The sequence below is a fragment of the Carex rostrata genome, chromosome 25 (genome assembly GCF_964058835.1).
Source record: "Carex rostrata chromosome 25, lpCarRost1.2, whole genome shotgun sequence".
Lineage (NCBI taxonomy): Eukaryota > Viridiplantae > Streptophyta > Magnoliopsida > Poales > Cyperaceae > Carex > Carex rostrata.
Genome location: NC_135942.1, coordinates 6,558,106 through 6,577,003, shown reverse-complemented (window position 1 = coordinate 6,577,003; position 18,898 = coordinate 6,558,106). Strand labels below are relative to the sequence as shown.

Here is an 18,898-nt window from a genome sequence, read left to right as displayed (position 1 = left end):
AGTTTTACAAACCACTTGACACGAGATGTCATTTTAATCACATAGATACATGTTCTAGGAATATGGTATTTGACAGACCCCGAATGAAACATTAAATAGAATTGTGTTCGTGTCATTAATATTTTCATTCAGTGTCACGTTCTACAGTATGAGGTATTTATCGTTCCCACTGAGAAATGTGTATGTGTGATTGTTATCCACCGCTGTCCGTAATAATATTTTTAATATACATAATATCATATTTCGTTTATATTTCGAAATTTTAGATTCGTTTCAGATTAATCAGATATTTCTGATCAGTCATTAATTTAGTTAGAAACTTTTATTTAGTGTAAAGATCAGTTTAGCAATAAATCACGTTTTAAAATTTTGAAATATAACAGTATCAATCTCTCATCTTTCAATTTAGCAAATTAGGGTTAGTTATAAGGCATATTGGAGCGGTACAATTCTGCCTAAGGGAAGAATTGGCCAAGGACGGAGACAATGCAGCAGTAAGAAGGCAGATGAGACTCTCAAGGTGTACTCCTTCCATCTCTCTTTCTTCTCTTTTGTTGTATCATGTCTCTTCTATCTATTTTCATTGTGTATTTGCCCATTAGAGGCTAGATAGAACATTTCTAGGGTAAAGGCTTGTAATCTTGAATTCTTATGAGTTTAATCTAGTTGTTCATTTATAATTATCTTTGCATTATGATCTGAATTCTTACTGAGATTTTATGCTTTATGTTCTTGTTTATTGTGTGCTTAAAGTGACCTCGTATGAATGGAGTGTGCAATCCATTCATACCTAATTGGGGTTAACCAATATCCGAAGAATATTAGTTATCATAGGTACAAGTAGAATAGACTGACCAGTTGATCGCTTGTATTCGAACCACAGTTAAGGAACCTATTAAGATATGGTTTAGCAGACAAATGTCGCATTCCATGACTAGTAGTGGGGTAATCTTGATTATTGACATCATGTGATATTAGTAATTAGGACTTATCATTGATCTTAATGCTACTGAGCCTTACAAAGTACTCAACAGGTACTTGCTCAGTTAGGGTGCTGTGAGTCCGACCCAGAGATCAGCACTAGAATAGGATTAGCAACTCTCAGATCGCATAGATACCAGTATAGGACATGTGCAGTCCTGATCAAACCGTGTGCGATTCTGACTGGAGTTGAAACCAGACCTTATACGGTTTACCCAAACGTGTGCGGATGGTGACATAGCCACATGCTATTAAGTAACTTTGCAACTGACAGGTATTTGCAATAGCATGCGGATGATGACAGAACCGTGCACTATTGTTATGACAACCAAAACCTAGATTAGATGAATATGAATGACATATAGCCTGATCCCTAGAATCCTTTATTACCTTTAACCTTTTACTTTTACTACTTTGATTGATCACCTTAAACACAACATAACTCAACCAAACAACCAAACACAACCAAACAACCCTATAATTAGTGAACAACTTAACCTTAATACACTATCCCTATGGATCGACACCCCAATCTATACTACACAGTAGATTCATGCGTTTGTGAATCGACAGTAAGTAGAAATTAGGGTTATAAATATTATTAGCATTGATTTCCACTCTATCACACGTGAGAGAGACAAAGGTCACCAATCGCCTCACGATCGCCAATTGGGCCTCCTCATGATTTTGTTTTTCAAACCTTAATTTATCTAATATATTGTTATGTATCAAATTATTATTAATATGAGGAGGGATCAAGTTACAACAACTATTTTTTACATTTTCAAAGTCTAAATCGTCGATCCAAACCGTTAAATGTGATCTCCACAATAAAATGTGCTTTCAAATCAAATTTTACATTTTTTGAAATTTTTTTACTATTTATTAAGATGGGTACAAAATTCAATGGTCTGAGTTTGACTAGTTTTTGTACCCATTTTAATAAATAGTAAAAAAATTTCAAAAAATGTAAAATTTGGTCTCCAAACATATTTTATTGTAGAGATAGCATATAACAGTTTGGATCGACGATTTGAACTTTGAAAATTAAATGTAGAAAATTGTTGTTGTAACTTGTTATAACTCAAAAATTATTGTAACTTGATCCCTCTCTATTAATATATTGTCTAAAAAAGTTAAGCCCATTAATTATTCCTGGGTGTGATGATTATGTCTATGCATAACTTACATTCTCAATTAATCCACTAAGCTAGCAAGCTTATTTAACCAATTATTGATCTTATTGATCATAATTTATCCATCATTTTGAAAAACAAATTTCACAAAAAAATATTATTAGAGAGACAACATATGATTTGATAATTAACAATCGAACTCATGGCATGAAAAACTTTCCGAACTGATTAAAATCCTTCAATTGACACGCGCGCCTGAGAATAAATTAAGAGGGTACAATCCGTAAAATCCAATATCCATGTATAAATTAACTAAGAAGAGATCATGTCAGTTGACATCATGAATTAATGTTTTGTAAATTAATCACAAAAGAAGCTTTAAGCATATTCATTAATAACACTAATTAGTTTTGGGGCCGGCCCTCTCTAACTATTTGCGTGATAGGGCCGAATATGGCTATTGATGGTCTCCTCAATGATTCTCCTCATGACGTTTTCTAGTTCTATGAGTGATGTGGTTCGAAGTGTTACGTCTTAATTGCTTTAGTTGACTTAGTGCTATTAGTTGCATTTTGCCTTAGCTGTTTTTATTTTCAGTTTAGCTGTTTTTGGTTTTGTATATTTTGGACTATGCATTTGTACAAACTTGAGCGTTTCGTAATGAAACCGGTGATATCCTCACTTTTTCAAAAAAAAAAAAAAACACTAATTAGTTTTCAACTAATAATATTCCTTAATTTTTACCATTAACAGAACACTTTTAGAGGTCCGTAATGCTTTAAATCACCGGCACTATTCTTTCCCTCAATCTCTTTCTTTTTTTAATCACTTTCTCACTATTTCTTTCCCTCCACTTTACTTGTGCGTCCGACTCTGCTTCCAACAACTCACCCTGCTATATCCCTATATAAACCCGATCGAGACACTCGTTGCACTCTCATTTCTTTCGTCTCCTCCCTTTTCTCTCCTCTCTACGCAAAAAACAGGGGAAACAAAGTGGAAAAGGGGAGAGAGAGGGAGGATAGGATTTGATCGAAATGGTGAAGTTCTCAAGGGAACTGGAGGCGCAATTGATACCAGAGTGGAAGGAGGCATTCGTCAATTACAAACTTCTCAAGAAACACATCAAGAAAATCAAATTTGCTCTCCTCCACCATCTCTCCTCCACAGACCCCATTGAGGATGATCTAAGCTCGCCTACCAGTGATGTTGCTTACGGTTTCTCTCTCCTTGACCCGGTTCGGTCCCTTGCCTCCCGCCTCCGCCACCGCCGCCATGCCTCTCAACAGGTGCACTATCCCTTATTAGCTGGAGTTCTTGAATTTTAGCTTTTGCTGATCAGCTTTCTAATTTTTCTTTTTAATTTTCGAAATTTCGAGGGTGGTTTCTTTGCTTGTTTGTTTGTTATGCTTCTCTTTCTGTTACGTGATCCGCTTAAAGCTGGTTACAGAACACAGAAAACGACAAGAAAATATAGTTTCGCCTTTTTTATGGGTTAACTGTTTCCAACTTTTATCTATCTTTTTGGATGGCCAAGATCAAATTTTCCGGAGAATGTAAGAAATCATGGGTTATTGTTTTCACGAAACCCCAGCTTAATTAGTTTTTCCTAATCAAGCAATCTTGACCGTCCAATTTTCATATATGCATGACAGCATAACATATTTTCCATGTGTTGTATTATCATTTTTGTCCCTGTAAATTTAAGAAATGTTATTTGATTTTGTAGCTCGACGAAGAAAACATGTACGAGATGGAACTGATTCAGGCAGGTCATCAAGAGGTAACCTCTTTAAGTGCAAAGAACAATTAATAATGAAAAATACTAAAATAATCACAGCATGATAAATTATAATAATCAGTGTAGATAATAAAATAAAAATAAATTTGTACAAATTTTAAGAGAAACATATATAACCGCATAATCAGCAATTATAATAAGCAGGTGAAGGTGTTCATAGAGAAATCAGACATGGAATTGGAGAAGGTGAACAACTTCTACATGGCAAAAGAGGCTGAATTTTGTGAGAGAAGCGAGGCCTTGATCAGACAGTTGCAAATCCTCACTGATGTGAAAGAAGTGTTGCAGAGTTTTTGCCAGAGGCAGCAACACTATCATACCTTGTCGCCGGAGTCTCCCACATCCCTGGGTTCCCCCGGCTCCCCCGGCATTCTTTTGTCCCGCAACAACTCCCAATCTAGCGACCTCTCAGGTGAGTCGATCCGCATCGTCTGTATTAACTCAAAAGAGCATCTTTTGAGTTAACGATCTCAGCTGTTTGATTTTAAACGGAATCAATCCGGTCACAGCCTATAATTCAGGGTTAGTGTAGATCTAATCATCACGGATTTTAAAGTAGATTGGACAGTCCAGATTCATTATCTCAAAAGATTATTTTTGAGTTAATGCAGAGGATACGAATTTGTGTAAATTATGTTGTTATAGCATTTAATTTATGCAGCGATATATGATCATTGACAAAGTCAATACATACCGTTTATATAGTTTTATGACTGTTGTCCGTTGACATCTCATTTTTGTTTTTTTGTTTTTTTGTTTTGAGGAAAGACATCTCATTCATTAGTGTACACTTGATATCAGTAATAAAGGAAGTTCTGTTACCAACCTTCAAAAAAATAAATAAATCAATAAAGGAAGTCCTATATATTAATAGTTGATAACAACATGATTAAGACTAAATTAATAATCCGTTTAGCTCACTTTATACTTTTGTTGAAATATCAATCAGAAAGTACAGTTGAGGGGGAGCAGCCACAGACAGACAGCAGTCTGATGGCAGAGAAGGTCATAGCGGTGCTGGAGAAGAACGGGGTGAAGATAATCGGAGCCGCCCGAGGAAAGGCTAAAAAAGGTGTGAAGCCAAAAATGGCGTCGATGAGGATCGATATCCCTCCGTCGACCCCCACCCGCACAATTGTGGCCGTCACCTCAGTTGTCAGCTCTGTCTGGGAGGACCTGATCAATGGGTCCCGCAAAGACGGGACCACCGGAGGCAGCTACGTCAACAACAAGAAGATCCAGTGTGCCGAGAAGATGATCCGAGGCGCCTTTGTCGAGCTCTACCGCGGCCTAGGCTTGATTAAGAAATACAGGTATTTTGACAATATTGGCCCCAACAACTTGTGGATGTTGGTGCTGGGTTTACGTACGTGAGCAAATTAGTTTCCACTTTCCAGTGTTATATATATGCTGATGTAGTGTGGGTTTCGTATATATATCTTTTCTAGAATTATTTTTTTGTTTTGAAATAATCCAGTAGTGTAAATTAGAAGTGCGTCATCTATACACAGGTGGAGTTATTATTGACTACGTAAGTCAGAATGTGGGGGTGTGGAAATATTAATTTTCAGTGCAAAGCAAAGCAAAGCAAAACTAAAAGATTGGGCACACAGAAACGCACAAATTTAGCACTGTAGATGCGACAACGCAAATTATATACAATAAAGGTGTGTTGGTGTTGAAAAATGCATGTATGGCGATGTAAAAAAGTGATGTCATGTCTGGATCCATAGGTATGGAATATATATACCAACAAATTACAAATTTTGCACGGCATAGGAATAGGATGTCGACTTATGTGCACTTATGGTGATCCGTTAATTAATAATTTAAAATGTTTGTGGGTTTTGAGGCACCATAGTCACTTTTGTCTACATTCATAAATAAAAAATTGACAGGGGGTTTTGTGACTTTTTTGCAGCTCGCTCAACATGCAGGCGTTCACAAAGATAATGAAGAAATTTGGGAAGGTACGTAGTAAAGCATCGATTTATTAAATCATTTATTTCAACAAAGGAAGGTACAAGGCATCAGTATATTTAAATCAATTTTATCAATAAATTAAATAAGAGAATTATTCACACGATTAGGCATGCATGATATATATATATATATACACACAATTATACACACAAATAAGAGAATTATTCACCTCTCCTTAGCACTCAAATAAAGCCAAATAAATTTCAAGAGTGCTGTCCTTTTTCACAAAAAAGAAAATAAAAGTTGGACTCTTTAACCTTCCTCTATCCAATCTACGGTGCAGCGATCGATGGCCTTGTCTTAATATGTGTGTGTGTATGGAAACGCTATCCTCTGCGGAGTTTTTCTGTGCGGAGCTTTTAATCTGGTCCGTTCGTTTCGGATCGGACGGACTAGATTAAGGGTTCACCAAATTTTGAATTTTTTTTAAATTCGGGCAAGATCTGATCTGGTCCGTCCGATTCAAAACGAACGGACCAGATTAAAAGCTCCGCACGCAAAAACTCCGCAGAGGATACTTTCCCTGTAGGTATGTATGTATGTGTATATATATATATATATATATATTTGACATCATTACCAAAAAAAAAAAAAATGAGATATATACAATATACTGACAGGTGGCGCGAAGCAAGAAAAGGAAGGTGACGAGATAGCTTGTTAATTAGTTGTTAACATTTATATCACGACTCACGAGACATACATGAAAGTTTAACTATGGGGTTGTTAGCCAAAAGTAGAAGCTAGCTGTCGTATGTAAAGTGAGCGAAAAGATTTGTGGAGAGATGATTTTCATGATGAAGGCCCTTACTGAAAATAGCATATATGATCTTAATTAGTTGATTTCATGCATCACAGCTTAATTAATATTATAATTAATTAAACTGATTTTATATATTGTGAAGGTTTCCAGGCAACAAAGCACAGCTCAGTCGTTTCTCAGAAAAGTTAAGAGCTCCCCCTTTGTCAGCTCCGATAAGGTTTAATTTGCTATCTTTCTGCCTAATTAGTTTAGCTAAAAATACAGTGATTAATTTAGTGCTTCTTTCACTTTCCTCGCACTTTTCCCCCCCGTAAAAATAAGTGACAAAGATGTCAGATGTGACTTCTTTTTTGTTGCTTATTGGCATACGACATTTCCTGTCCGTGCCACAAAAATAATATTGGAAAAAACCAACAACAATTCTTTAATTGATCCTAAAAAGTTTATTTGTTCTTTTTTTTTTTTGCTTTTCTTCTTAGCGCGCTAGTTTTGCTTAAAATAAGAAAATGACAAATCATGTATTTATATAAGAGAAAATACGAAATATAGAAGATCGTCAAAACCTTAGTTATAGCGTACATTAAACTTTTATCTACATCAATATGAAATCTTAAAAAATATTATTGAAATTAAAAATTATATGTATATTTCTACTTTTTAAATATATAGCGTGTGTATTAAATTTGGTCTGGTTTGAAGTCATTCAGTTTTACATCAAATAATGTTAATTTCAACGAAAGATTTTAAATAGCTTTAAATTAATAATATATTTTTTCAATATATTAAGTAAATATAGTAATATACTATAAAAGTTTATGATGCATTGCTTAAATAATTTTAATTAGCTCTTACCTGATAAATTTGGTATTTGTGGTATGTAAACAGGTGATAAAGCTGGGGGATGAGGTGGAGAACATTTTCACACAGCATTTTGCGGGGAATGACAGAAAGAAAGCAATGAAGTTCCTCAGGCCACGTCAGCCTAAGGATTCTCACGTCGTCACATTTTTTGTTGGTAACTACTACTACTACTACTATATATATATGTTTTCTCAACTCCTCTTAATTAATATAGCATCTCCGTTTTACAGACGGTTTCTGTTAGCAACACTCAAGAGTTATTAGTTTGAGTGTCCCAATGTAATAATTCTGTTTTAAAAAAAGCAAACACAAAACAATGATGGCATGACACTTTCCTTTATTTACAAGAAAATGAAATCCGTTAGGATCAAGTTTAGTGATGTTAATTTAGATTTTTATTATAGTGGCAATTCAGTTACATTAATAGATGAAATTAATGAAAAATGGTCGCACTGGTCCCACAATACCAACTCTTCGCCCCTGTTTGGTTTCGTAAATTACTGAATTTCGATTATCGCTGCTAATAAATATTTGGTCAATTCTGAAACTGAAAATACCATACATCCAAGAGCAGAGCTATCAAAAGACTTACGTGTTATTATGTTTACCAAAAATTGAAGGGAAGGGATGACATTTTTTTTCTTGACAGGTCTCTTTACAGGAAGTTTTGTGACATTGTTTGGGGTGTACGCTGTCTTGGCGCATCTCTGCGGCATCTTCTCTTCAAGTTCTGACAGGTCCAGCTACGTCGAGTCCTTTTACCCTGTTTTTAGGTACATTTTATTTATTTTCATGCCTTCTTTCGCTTTCTGTTTGCACTTTGCACAGATTAAAATTCTCAAGAAAAGAAAAACCAGTGTAATATCCAATTTTTTTTTTTTAAATATTAAGCAGAGTAGTTATAATATGTCAGTAATTGTTACGCTATTAGCTTCAAGTCTCTGCTTTCCACTAAATTGATCTCATTTTCAGGTTTGCCTTTAAATTGGAATCTATTAAAAGTTGTTTAAGATAAAAAGTCTAAACCAAACCTTCACTATATTTATAATCAATGTCCACTAATGATTCCACTAAGATCATGAGCTAATATTTGACACGCAACTATGCTAATGGAAATAATGTCGGCAAAGAGTCAATTCTCAAATCCTACAATTAAAAAAAATTTAGAGCTGGTTGCAATTCTTATTATTCAAGAGATATCTATTTGAACTGGATAATATTTTTGTTGCAATTTTATTTAATCATGGCACAGTAGCGTTTGTTATTTCCAATAGTTCACCACCCACACATATACAGTAGTACAGTAAACCTGTACAGTGTACATCCATTCTGAATACATAACCATATTTTTGTAAAATTATGCAGTATATATGCTCTGGTAAGTCTGCATGTATTTATGTACGGCTGCAACTTGTTCATGTGGAGAATCACACGGATAAGCCAGAATTTCATTTTCGAATTTGCAACGAACACAGCACTCAAGCCGAGGGATGCCTTTCTTATTTGCGCATCCCTGATGACGACAGTTGTTGGTGCTATGGTTATCCATCTTGTTCTCAATTCCTCCAATGTCGGTAGCAAACACGCTGATACATTGCCAGGACTCCTCTGTCTGGTACTAGATTGTTAACCTAAACTTAATCATATGCATTTTATTGGCAATTTGTTGTGCTTAGGTGATTCCGGACCAACTAGAATTTATGCTTAAAGTTGAGGTTCATATGTATTCTTGCACCCCCATCTAATAAGGTTTAGTATACTTTCTTTGACCAGGAGGTACTAATTAACGTATAACATCGAAATTACATTCTTTGATATATTAGTAGAATGTACTTGCATTGCAATGATTTTAACACTTTGTTTTCTTTTTGAAAATGATAAGCTCCTAATAGGGATTTTCCTTTGCCCATTTGATGTGTTCTACCGCTCGACACGCTTCTGCCTCCTACGAGTCATCCGCAACATTGTTTTGGCACCACTTTACAAAGTAATTAAACTACTACTATATATTAATTTCTTTGTGATAGTTTCAAATAATCCTAGTAGATGTAACACAAAAGATAAATATATGCTAATTCAATGTGAAACTTACTGTAGGTGGTGATGGTTGATTTCTTCATGGCTGATCAATTGTGCAGCCAGGTAACAACAACTCCTTGTCCAAATGAATATATACAAGCTTGTTGTTAACTTGTTCATGTTGTGTAACAGATACCGCTCATGAGGCACATAGAGTTCACTGCATGTTATTTCATGGCAATGATATTCAAAACACACTCGTACGATACATGTTCACATAGCCCACAATACAAAATGATTGCCTACACCATTTCTTTCCTTCCCTATTACTGGAGACTCATGCAGGTACCTTAATTTACATTTAGTACTGGTAATGTTAACTCCCATTTAGGAATAAGAAACACACCCTAGGTCGGTTGAGAAACAGATCAAGAAAATATGACTAATTAGAACTCCATTCCAGAGAAACCATTAATTGTAATGAATGTGCAATTGGCTTAGTGCACAACTGAGTGTAAATTAAAATTTAATGTACAATTAGATAACATAACTAAGATAGATCGAGTCATGGCTACAGTGCTCATTCGAGCAAATAATGACCAAGCTTTTAGATGGTGCCACCACAATTAAAATGTCAGAATCATTGATACACCATCTATTTGTCTGAGTAGATAGTGACCAAACTGTTAGATGGAGTGCCTCAGATCAAAATAGTTCATTCATCACATGATAGAATTAATGGTCAAATATCAAATTTATTTTTTTTATTAAAGTCAAATATCAAACATAAATTTAAGTTTTTCCAATGACATAAAATTTTCAGTGTTTCAGAAGGTACTTTGAGGAAGGTCGAGATCAAAACCACCTAGCAAATGCTGGAAAGTACGGATCTGCCCTTGTGGTAGCATTTTTCAGAGTGATGTACAGTGAGAACTCCACGTATACATGGCTCACATTTGTAATAATTTTCTCAATTTTTGCAACTCTCTACCAGCTCTATTGGGACTTTGTCAAAGATTGGGGCTTTTTCCAGCCCAAATCGAGAAATTATTTGCTCAGAGACGATCTTGTCTTGAAGCACCAGTTCGTCTACTACCTATCCATGGTAATATATAATATAGAAACAAATTTCATTTATTCAAAGAATTAATTTGAATGACAGCTCATCATCCGGTACAAACAATTGTAAGGTATTTATATTTAATCCTTACAATTGTAAGAGATACATTGTAACAGAAATTCATGCTAGGTTCTGGTTCTTAGTTGGAAATTGTTTATATTTAACTTTACTGTCAAGAATCATTAATTTCTAGGAATATGCAGTATCATCTATATAGTTTCACCATGCTATATTGGCAAAATAACATAAATAAATTATATATTGTATTTCTAACTTGGCTTGATGTAATTACAGGGTGTAAATCTGGGTCTAAGACTTGCATGGATTTTTAGTTTGGTGCATATAAATGTGGACCCATTTCAACACCGGCTAATTGACTTTTTGTTAGCATCATTTGAGGTCATTCGTCGTGGACACTGGAATTTCTACCGGTAATTAACTTGTTTTTACTTAACATCTGGGTAGAAACAATAGTATATAATCGGTTCAAAAGTTACCAATTTCAGCTGATGTGCTGAAAAGTTGATGCAGTTCCAGCTATATTGATTGAAGATCTTCAATTTAGATGATACCAATCCTCAAAATCAGAATGTTGTACTCAACCAGCAAATAAATCTCATTTTACCAATTTAGCCTCATATACTCAGTTCTTAAAATTAAAAACTCAATGAACCAAGCCAATAGAGGAAACAAAAAGGTCTACAGAGGTGGTCTACTGTAGCTGGTTACCAATGCCAGTACATGTTGGTTTATACTTGTATCAGTCCTGATCTACACAGCACTGAAAGCAATAATCATAATTCTTCATCTGTTCCTAAAGTTTCCTTGAATTCAAATTGTATCTACTTCTTTCTTATACCTGATCACAACTTGATTGTAGGTTGGAAAATGAGCATCTCAACAATGTAGGCAAATTCAGGGCTGTGAAGGAAGTACCTCTTCCTTTCCGCGAGTTGGATTCCGACTGAAGAGAGAATAGATGGACACAGATTGGAAAAGAGTAAATAAAAAAGTGACACAGGGTAAAAGTTGTTGAGTCAACATCAATTTGGGGGACAGTACCCTTCTGGCGAAACAATTCAATTCAGGTCCTGGAGGAAATTGATAAGATAAATGAAATTAATTAACTATTGTCTGAATCCAGGACAACAATTGAAGGAGGCATGTTAGGCTAGTATTATGTATTCTGACAAAGCTAAGATAAAATTTGTTTCTTAGCGAGCATGTAGCCGGTGAATTAATGAAAATACCCGGCTGTATGAAATTGATTGTAAACCTGAGAATTGATCATTGATGGAACCACTCCCTGTTGTAACCATATTTGTTACTGATTTTCTTGTGATTGTTTTTACGAAAGGCAAATCCTTGTAATTTTTTCTTGATGGAAATGCAGCACAAAATTCCTCCTAATCTAGCGACAGTATGTTGAAAGTATATAGAAAGTAAGCAATACCAGTGGATCAGATCCAATGAAGTGAATTTATGGTCTGGCTTCGGATTAGTTACTAGTCAGATATTAATTCTTTTTCGGCTTTTGTTAGTTGTGAACAAAATTGTTTGGAAATTGGCATCTTGAAATGTGTTTTGAATTGCTGTATATTTTTAATTTTCCATTCGTATTCGAAATCTCTGCACATAGTAGTGCTTCGGTGGTCATCTGGTTTGAAATTTACTTAATTGAAATTTGCACATTCTGTATTTCAGTATAATATATTCTCTGTTTTAAAGTATAAACGAGTAGTTCTAGTGCAAAGTTATTTAGTTCCTTCGACAACCGTCATTGAAAATCATGAAAATTATTTCAATTATAATTCTAAAATTACGATATTATCCATCTAAAACTTGTTTGGTCATCAATTAAAAATCTTCCTGACAAGTTCCTACATACCATAGAATCTACATTTGCGTCTGGGGATCAAAATGTGAAATAAATCATTCTAATTTAAAATATATACGAACAGCTGTCAGGATCAAAATGTGTCAACTTTTAAACTGGCACAATAACACTTCATATTAAGCTCTTACTAAACACTTTCAAGTCTTCCCATAATTGTGCAAAGAGTTCCCTAGTTGTGGACACTCTACTTGCTTCTTTTTGCTCATCTCTAGTATCTTCTCCAGTGGAACATATCCATTTGTTAACACAGAAGCTCTTCCAAACAAATGTATAATTTGCATTTGTAGGTTGTTTGCCTTCATCTTCAATTCTATAACAGTATTGCTCGCTTCCATCTCTTCAACTGTAGCGCTAAACTCGCATATTTCTGAAATCAATAGATCAATGTTATGTTTCATGTCGGCCCTGCATCTGTTGAAATCATTGATTGCGTCTTTCAGTTCGTTCACGCAAGTTATCCGTGTAACTTCTGTTCTTTGATTTGGAAACTGAACCTTAAATTGATTGACCTCATCCTTCAGTTCAGTAAACATAGCTTCAATTAGCATTGGATAAACAATTACCATTGAGATCAAATTAACCTTTTGTACATGTATGAGAGTGCTGTTGCAGCAGCAGCAGATAGGTATATGCTACAATTTAAATTAGGTTCTTTAATTTGGTTCATGTTGTTAAATTATGTTTTTTTTAATTTGATTTAGGTCTATAATCTTGATATTGAAAATCCCAATCACGGAGGATATCCAAAATGTGTGGTAATTAGGGTTAATCCTACGGGAAGACCCACCCCAATCCAGGTTATACCGCCTAATTGGTTCAATCCACTCACAAATCCAAACCCCGCAATTATTGAGTGGCGGCATGTAGCCCCACCACCTGTAATTGTCTTATCTTCCTCGGACGATGAATCTGATTCTGAAGATGATGAGCCTTATTAGGATGTGTTATATGCGAATATTGGCATTCAAGTATTTTTCTTATTAATTAGGATGTATTATATAAATTATTTTGTTGATTAATGAGTATATAATTTTGGGATTATATTCACTTTTAATTGCAAAAAATGTGGAGGGCTAGCCAATTGCAAAAAAAGTTGCTGCCAAAATTCATAACGACACACTTACGGTTATAATTACAAACAATTAGCAAAAATCATTACAAAATGGATAAACACAATAAATTTTACTTAGAGTTTTCAATCTAATGTATTATTTTATATATCTCAATTAAATACTGATTTGCTACTGTGATTTACTTTTGTTAAAAACATCTCAAATAAACAGAAACGTTTCTGTCTCTAGTGACTTAACATTCTAACGATAGCCCCTTGGAAATAATAAGTCCAACTATAAAATAGCATAAACTGAATCAATAAAACATTTTCAAGAGCATAGTGATCCATTATTTCCATGAGCATTCAATATAAAAAATATAAACGGTTTAAGAAATACATTTCCAAGGGTGGCTCTTGGAAATAATATATATCTCACTATTTTCAAAGTATTTCCAAGCGCATGGTTTGAGGTATTTCCATGGGCTATCAATTAAATATAGTATTCTGTCTGTATGACGGGTAATGGATCATGCAAAATCATTTCCAAGGGTGGATAAGAAACATTTCCAAAGGCAGGCAAGAGGAATTTCCATGCGCTACTATTTCCAAGGTTCCGTCGTTGGAAATTGTTGAATGTGTCAGCAAAAGCTATTTTATTTTCAAGAACCCTTCCTCCCTTTGAAAATAAGGTATGCTACCTATGGAAAAAGCAAAAATTCTAGTAGTGTACATTAACTGAGAAGGCAATTCGATGGCATACCATTCAACTCCCCTAATTCCACCTCCTAACCCTTCCTCCTGCTTTTCTTAGTTTTTGTTACACCTATCATCATTCCAACTTTCTATACAGTTTTTGTTCATGTATCACTGTTTATAAATTTGTCATATCACAAACAATTAATATAACATGTCACAACTATCGCCGAACTGACGAAATAGCCTCAAAAGCTGATAAAAATTAGATTGTATCATATGCACAATGGCAATTTGCAACAACTGCATTATTCAAACAAGTGGTACTAACTCTCTAATAAAGTTTTGTTGCCTACTTTTACTGAAGACTATACACAGTGTGTTTGTAGCAAAGATGAATAGATAGAGAGATAATGGAAGATTGTGAACTATAAAGACAACTTCTGATCCATCTAGCGTTAAAAGATAATCTCAATTAATTTTATCATATGTTTTCTCAAAATCAATCTTAATCACTACACTCTTTTGTTGAGTTATTTTACAAAGACATTCTTTATAACTTGAATGTTTCATCGACTTAGTGTTCATGATTTCAATTACTAGTGTTGGTTAGAGAACACATTGTTACTTGGAGTTTGTAGTTTCAACCAACAAAATGCGAATAAAAATATATTGTGAATTAATTGAAGAAAATAATTCTATTCATCATGTAGCAGCTAATAAAACATCAATAAATTTCGTTCTATTCATTATTATTTAATTATTCGGGGAGGGAAACATTGTAATATCAATGGTTTAAAAATGATAGATTTAGAACTAAAAGATTAAAAAAAAAAAAAAACACCTATGGTTAACATGACATATCTTAATTTATTCGAGTTTTGGCAGCCCAATAAGGAGCACAAAATCCAAACTTTTTTTCCCTCCAAAATAACTTCATATGCTCCCTCCACTAGAGCTTAATTTTTCATTTTTGCACTACATCAATTTTTAAATATTGTGCATGATGAGATTTCTATCAAGTAGGCAATGTGGACCTAATAAGTATAATGTACGAACAACCGACAAAATAGTTTCATTTCAATGGGTTGAGATGGAATAATTGGTAATGTTTATAATGGAAATTTAATGACTTTGTGATGATACAATCGGAAGGTACAATGATGAAATAGAATTAACAAGCGAACAAGCTGTTAGCAAGCGAGTCACGATCACGCTCATTTTTTTATCAACACTCGATTGTCATGCATTATCTTTTTCTCATGTTTTTACTATTGAAAAATCGAAATTGACCCCCTACTTTTAATAAAAATTGCTCACCACGGCTCCTCCTGAAATTTCTAAATTCAAATTGAAATTAATTAGGATATACAATTTACAAATAGATATTGTTGACATGCATTTATAAATTCTCTGCTTCCGCTCTTGTCAAAAGGTGTTTTAAATATTAATGAGGATAAGGATGGTGATTGGAATATTAATTGGGTTATGGACGGAATAAATAGTGCTAAAATTAAAGTAGAACTTGGGTGCTCTTAAACTCATCTTTGCTAAAATTGATGAATCTAAACCGTTGATGCTAATCTACTTCACAAGTGATGTATTTACATGTTAAATTTATAAAATTTCAAATTAATTTAGTATAAAGTCAAGTAATTAAAATATGATGAAAAAAATACGTATTAAAATTAACTTAAAATTTTCAATTCATGCGAAGTATTTAATCTTTGCAATCTGAAATCTCTTGCAAAGATTTTTTTTTAATAAAAATATACCAGCATATATAGAATGGAGATTGATTATTTAAAACCAAGCTCTAAGCTGAAATCTTATCTTATCTAAAGGCGTTGAGTGCAAAAATATCTCTGTTAATGATTTTGGGGCTGCGTGAACAATCTTTAGAGAGTTAGGCTGGGTGCTATGGATAGCATAGTGGCCTCTATGCTACGGCTCAATATTTGAGTTTTCAAAATTCAAATGGTCGATCCGAACCGTTCATCTTATTCTCCATATTAATATCTGCTTGGAGACCAAATTTTACATTTTTCTGAATTTTTTTACTATTTATTAAGTATTTTACAAAATTGTTGATCCAACGGTGGCTGCACAAAACAGTAAAACCGTTGGATTAGCGATTTTCAAAGTGACTTAATAAATAGTAAAAAAATTCAGAAAATTATAAAATTTGGTCTCCAAGCAGATATTAATATGGAGAATAAGATGAACGGTTCGGATCGACCGTTTGGATTTTGAAAACTCGAATATTGAGCCGTAGCATAGAGGCCACTATGCTATCCATAGCACCCCAGCCTAACTCATCTTTAGATAAGACTCTCTCTGTTGCTCTTTTCATTTAGCAACTAATAATGCCCATGCAGCAAATAAAAATTTAGTTTTTCTTTCGTCTTTTCTTTTTTCTTTTTTCTTTTTACTTTTCTTATAGTGATAATCATAGTAAGCTTCTTTTTTTTTAAGCTAGGTTGTCCACAATTGTCGGCAACAAATATATTTAAAAAAAAAAAGTGTATTTACAAGTTTTCTTAAGACGAATATAGTGATTATCATAGTAAGTTTTAATAACAATTGTCAGCAACAAATATAGTGATAATCATGGTAAGCTTTAATTACTCAAATAGGTACCTTAATTAAAGACTCTTTCACTTAAAATATACAATCTTTACATTGCACTTTCATGATTAAGCCAATAAATTGCTAGTGGCTATCTCAATATATTACAACAACAATTATTTAATCGAAAACATAACTTATCTTCATTAAAAAAAATATATGCTGGATACGGGAAAGAAGGATACCATGATTACCCACATAACATTAATTAATTATAACCTGGTACACTATACTTTTAATTAAGCTCCTATAAATTGGGAGAAACTAATAGAGCCTGTGAGCAGGGGAAGATTATATCTAAACACTACACTCAGATATTTTCTAGTACAGTAACACTATCAGTTTAGTACTAATTAAGTAGGAGAATGGCCATGGGAAGAGACAGCAGCAGTACAATTGTGGCGCTTGCCATGTTGCTTCTCGTGTGCTTTTATCGTGCCGATGCTGAAACCCATGCAGTAGGAGGCTCCCAGGGATGGGGCTTCTCTGTTTCATATGACAGCTGGACCAATGGCAAAGCCTTCACTGCCAGCGATACCCTTGGTCTCTCTCTCATCTCTTTCTATCTTATCTATCTATCTATCTATCTATCTATCTATCTCAGGGTTCTAAATAGCTACGCAATAGTTGCGCTATAATTTTTTCGGATCTCAAAAGCTATAACGCTATTAACCGTTTTTCTTTTATAATTATTCTAAATAGCTAGTTATGGTTGCGCTATAGCTGCGTTATAACTTTTTCGGACCTTAAAAGCTGTAGCGCTATAATCGCTAATTAGAACCTTGATCTATCTATCTACATAATTTCCTGGGTTATTTTATTTGTCCATAATACCAATCATTATTAAAGATCCTAGATATCTCAGCCATAAAGAATAAACTGTAAAAAACAAAGAACGCAAAAAAAAGTAATCTGCAATCAGTTTGTAAAAAATTGAAAATTTTAACCCTCCTGTACCAGCACCGGTACCGATTGAATAACACAATCAAAATCAACAGGCGTATACTTTATTGGAAACAATGGAACATGACATAGACTCCTATTCAAATGATTGAATTTTGGTAGTATATAATTCCTCTGTGTGTTTGGGTGTGTGTAATTGGTAGTATTCAACTACCAGCAGGGACTGCACAACGTGGTGCCAGTAAGTGCAACAGGATACAGGAGCTGTAGGGCCTCTTCCAACTCGAAAGCGGGGACCACTGGTGACGACAAATTCACTCTCAGAAAGGGTCCCAACTATTTCATCTGCAGCATCCCAGGCCACTGCACCGCCGGCATGAAGATACTTGTTGTAGGCAACTGATTACGAGTGATCAATCCATGCGTATCGTGATTCGTGCAGTATCTGCCTCTTGGCTTTAAATAAAGACTGCTTGTTTACTATGTGGTGGTTTTGTTTTTGTTTTTTTTGGTTGTGATATATGTGTGCAGTGAGTGATTGCTGCTTGAAAAGCAAGTGTGATAAGTAAGTAATATGTAAATTGAATGTCATATTGTCATGCCAGTACTTGAGTTTGAGGATTGGTTGTGATCTTTGATGTAAGATTAAGATGTGAACATTGAGGTAATTAAGAAGCTTTAGTTAGTGAACTTCTAAATTAATTTAAAAAATGTTCAGAAAATTAGCCCTAGATTCAGACACCTAAATTGGGAATATTCTATTAGTTACAAATGAATAAAATTTGCTAAATTAATAAAAAAAAAAAAAAAACCCACCTGCAATATTACTTGTGTTGAACTGAATTTTTAGCAATAAGGAGCTATTTTTCAATTATTTAAAAAGCTCAATTTTATTATTTTTGTAATAAAATGAAAGAGTTTATATTTATATCAAGTGGGAGGCGAGATCCTTCACTAATTTAATGATGAATGGGAACAATGATTGATTGCAACTATGTTCAAGTGTTTTTTTCTTTTTATTTTTGTTAACAGTAGCGATGAAATACCAAAAAAAAATCT

At 34.1% G+C, this 18,898-nt stretch overlaps 2 protein-coding genes across 2 annotated transcripts; both read left to right on the top strand.

Moving 5' to 3' along the window:
* Positions 1 to 3,051: 3,051 nt before the first annotated feature.
* Positions 3,052 to 12,000, top strand: PHO1 (phosphate 1). The gene is made up of 15 exons (XM_078326651.1): positions 3,052 to 3,406; positions 3,847 to 3,900; positions 4,063 to 4,330; positions 4,868 to 5,231; positions 5,840 to 5,888; positions 6,807 to 6,881; positions 7,550 to 7,679; positions 8,175 to 8,298; positions 8,891 to 9,140; positions 9,408 to 9,512; positions 9,623 to 9,667; positions 9,737 to 9,889; positions 10,368 to 10,649; positions 10,959 to 11,095; positions 11,545 to 12,000. The coding sequence occupies exons 1-15, from the start codon at positions 3,155 to 3,157 to the stop codon at positions 11,630 to 11,632; spliced, it is 2,376 nt and encodes a 791-aa protein (XP_078182777.1). The 5' UTR covers positions 3,052 to 3,154; the 3' UTR covers positions 11,633 to 12,000.
* Positions 12,001 to 17,295: 5,295 nt separating this feature from the next.
* On the top strand, positions 17,296 to 18,590 carry LOC144543856 (basic blue protein-like). The gene is made up of 2 exons (XM_078292295.1): positions 17,296 to 17,479; positions 18,043 to 18,590. The coding sequence occupies exons 1-2, from the start codon at positions 17,302 to 17,304 to the stop codon at positions 18,240 to 18,242; spliced, it is 378 nt and encodes a 125-aa protein (XP_078148421.1). The 5' UTR covers positions 17,296 to 17,301; the 3' UTR covers positions 18,243 to 18,590.
* The last annotated feature ends 308 nt before the right edge of the window (positions 18,591 to 18,898 follow it).

Coding starts and splice junctions, on each gene's coding strand:
- PHO1 (XM_078326651.1), top strand. CDS start 3,155: ATGGTGAAGTTCTCAAGGGAACTGGAGGCGCAATTGATACCAGAGTGG. Junction 7,680..8,174: donor CGTCGTCACATTTTTTGTTG/GTAACTACTACT, acceptor TTTTCTTGACAG/GTCTCTTTACAGGAAGTTTT. Junction 9,141..9,407: donor TGCCAGGACTCCTCTGTCTG/GTACTAGATTGT, acceptor GAAAATGATAAG/CTCCTAATAGGGATTTTCCT.
- LOC144543856 (XM_078292295.1), top strand. CDS start 17,302: ATGGCCATGGGAAGAGACAGCAGCAGTACAATTGTGGCGCTTGCCATG. Junction 17,480..18,042: donor CACTGCCAGCGATACCCTTG/GTCTCTCTCTCA, acceptor TGTAATTGGTAG/TATTCAACTACCAGCAGGGA.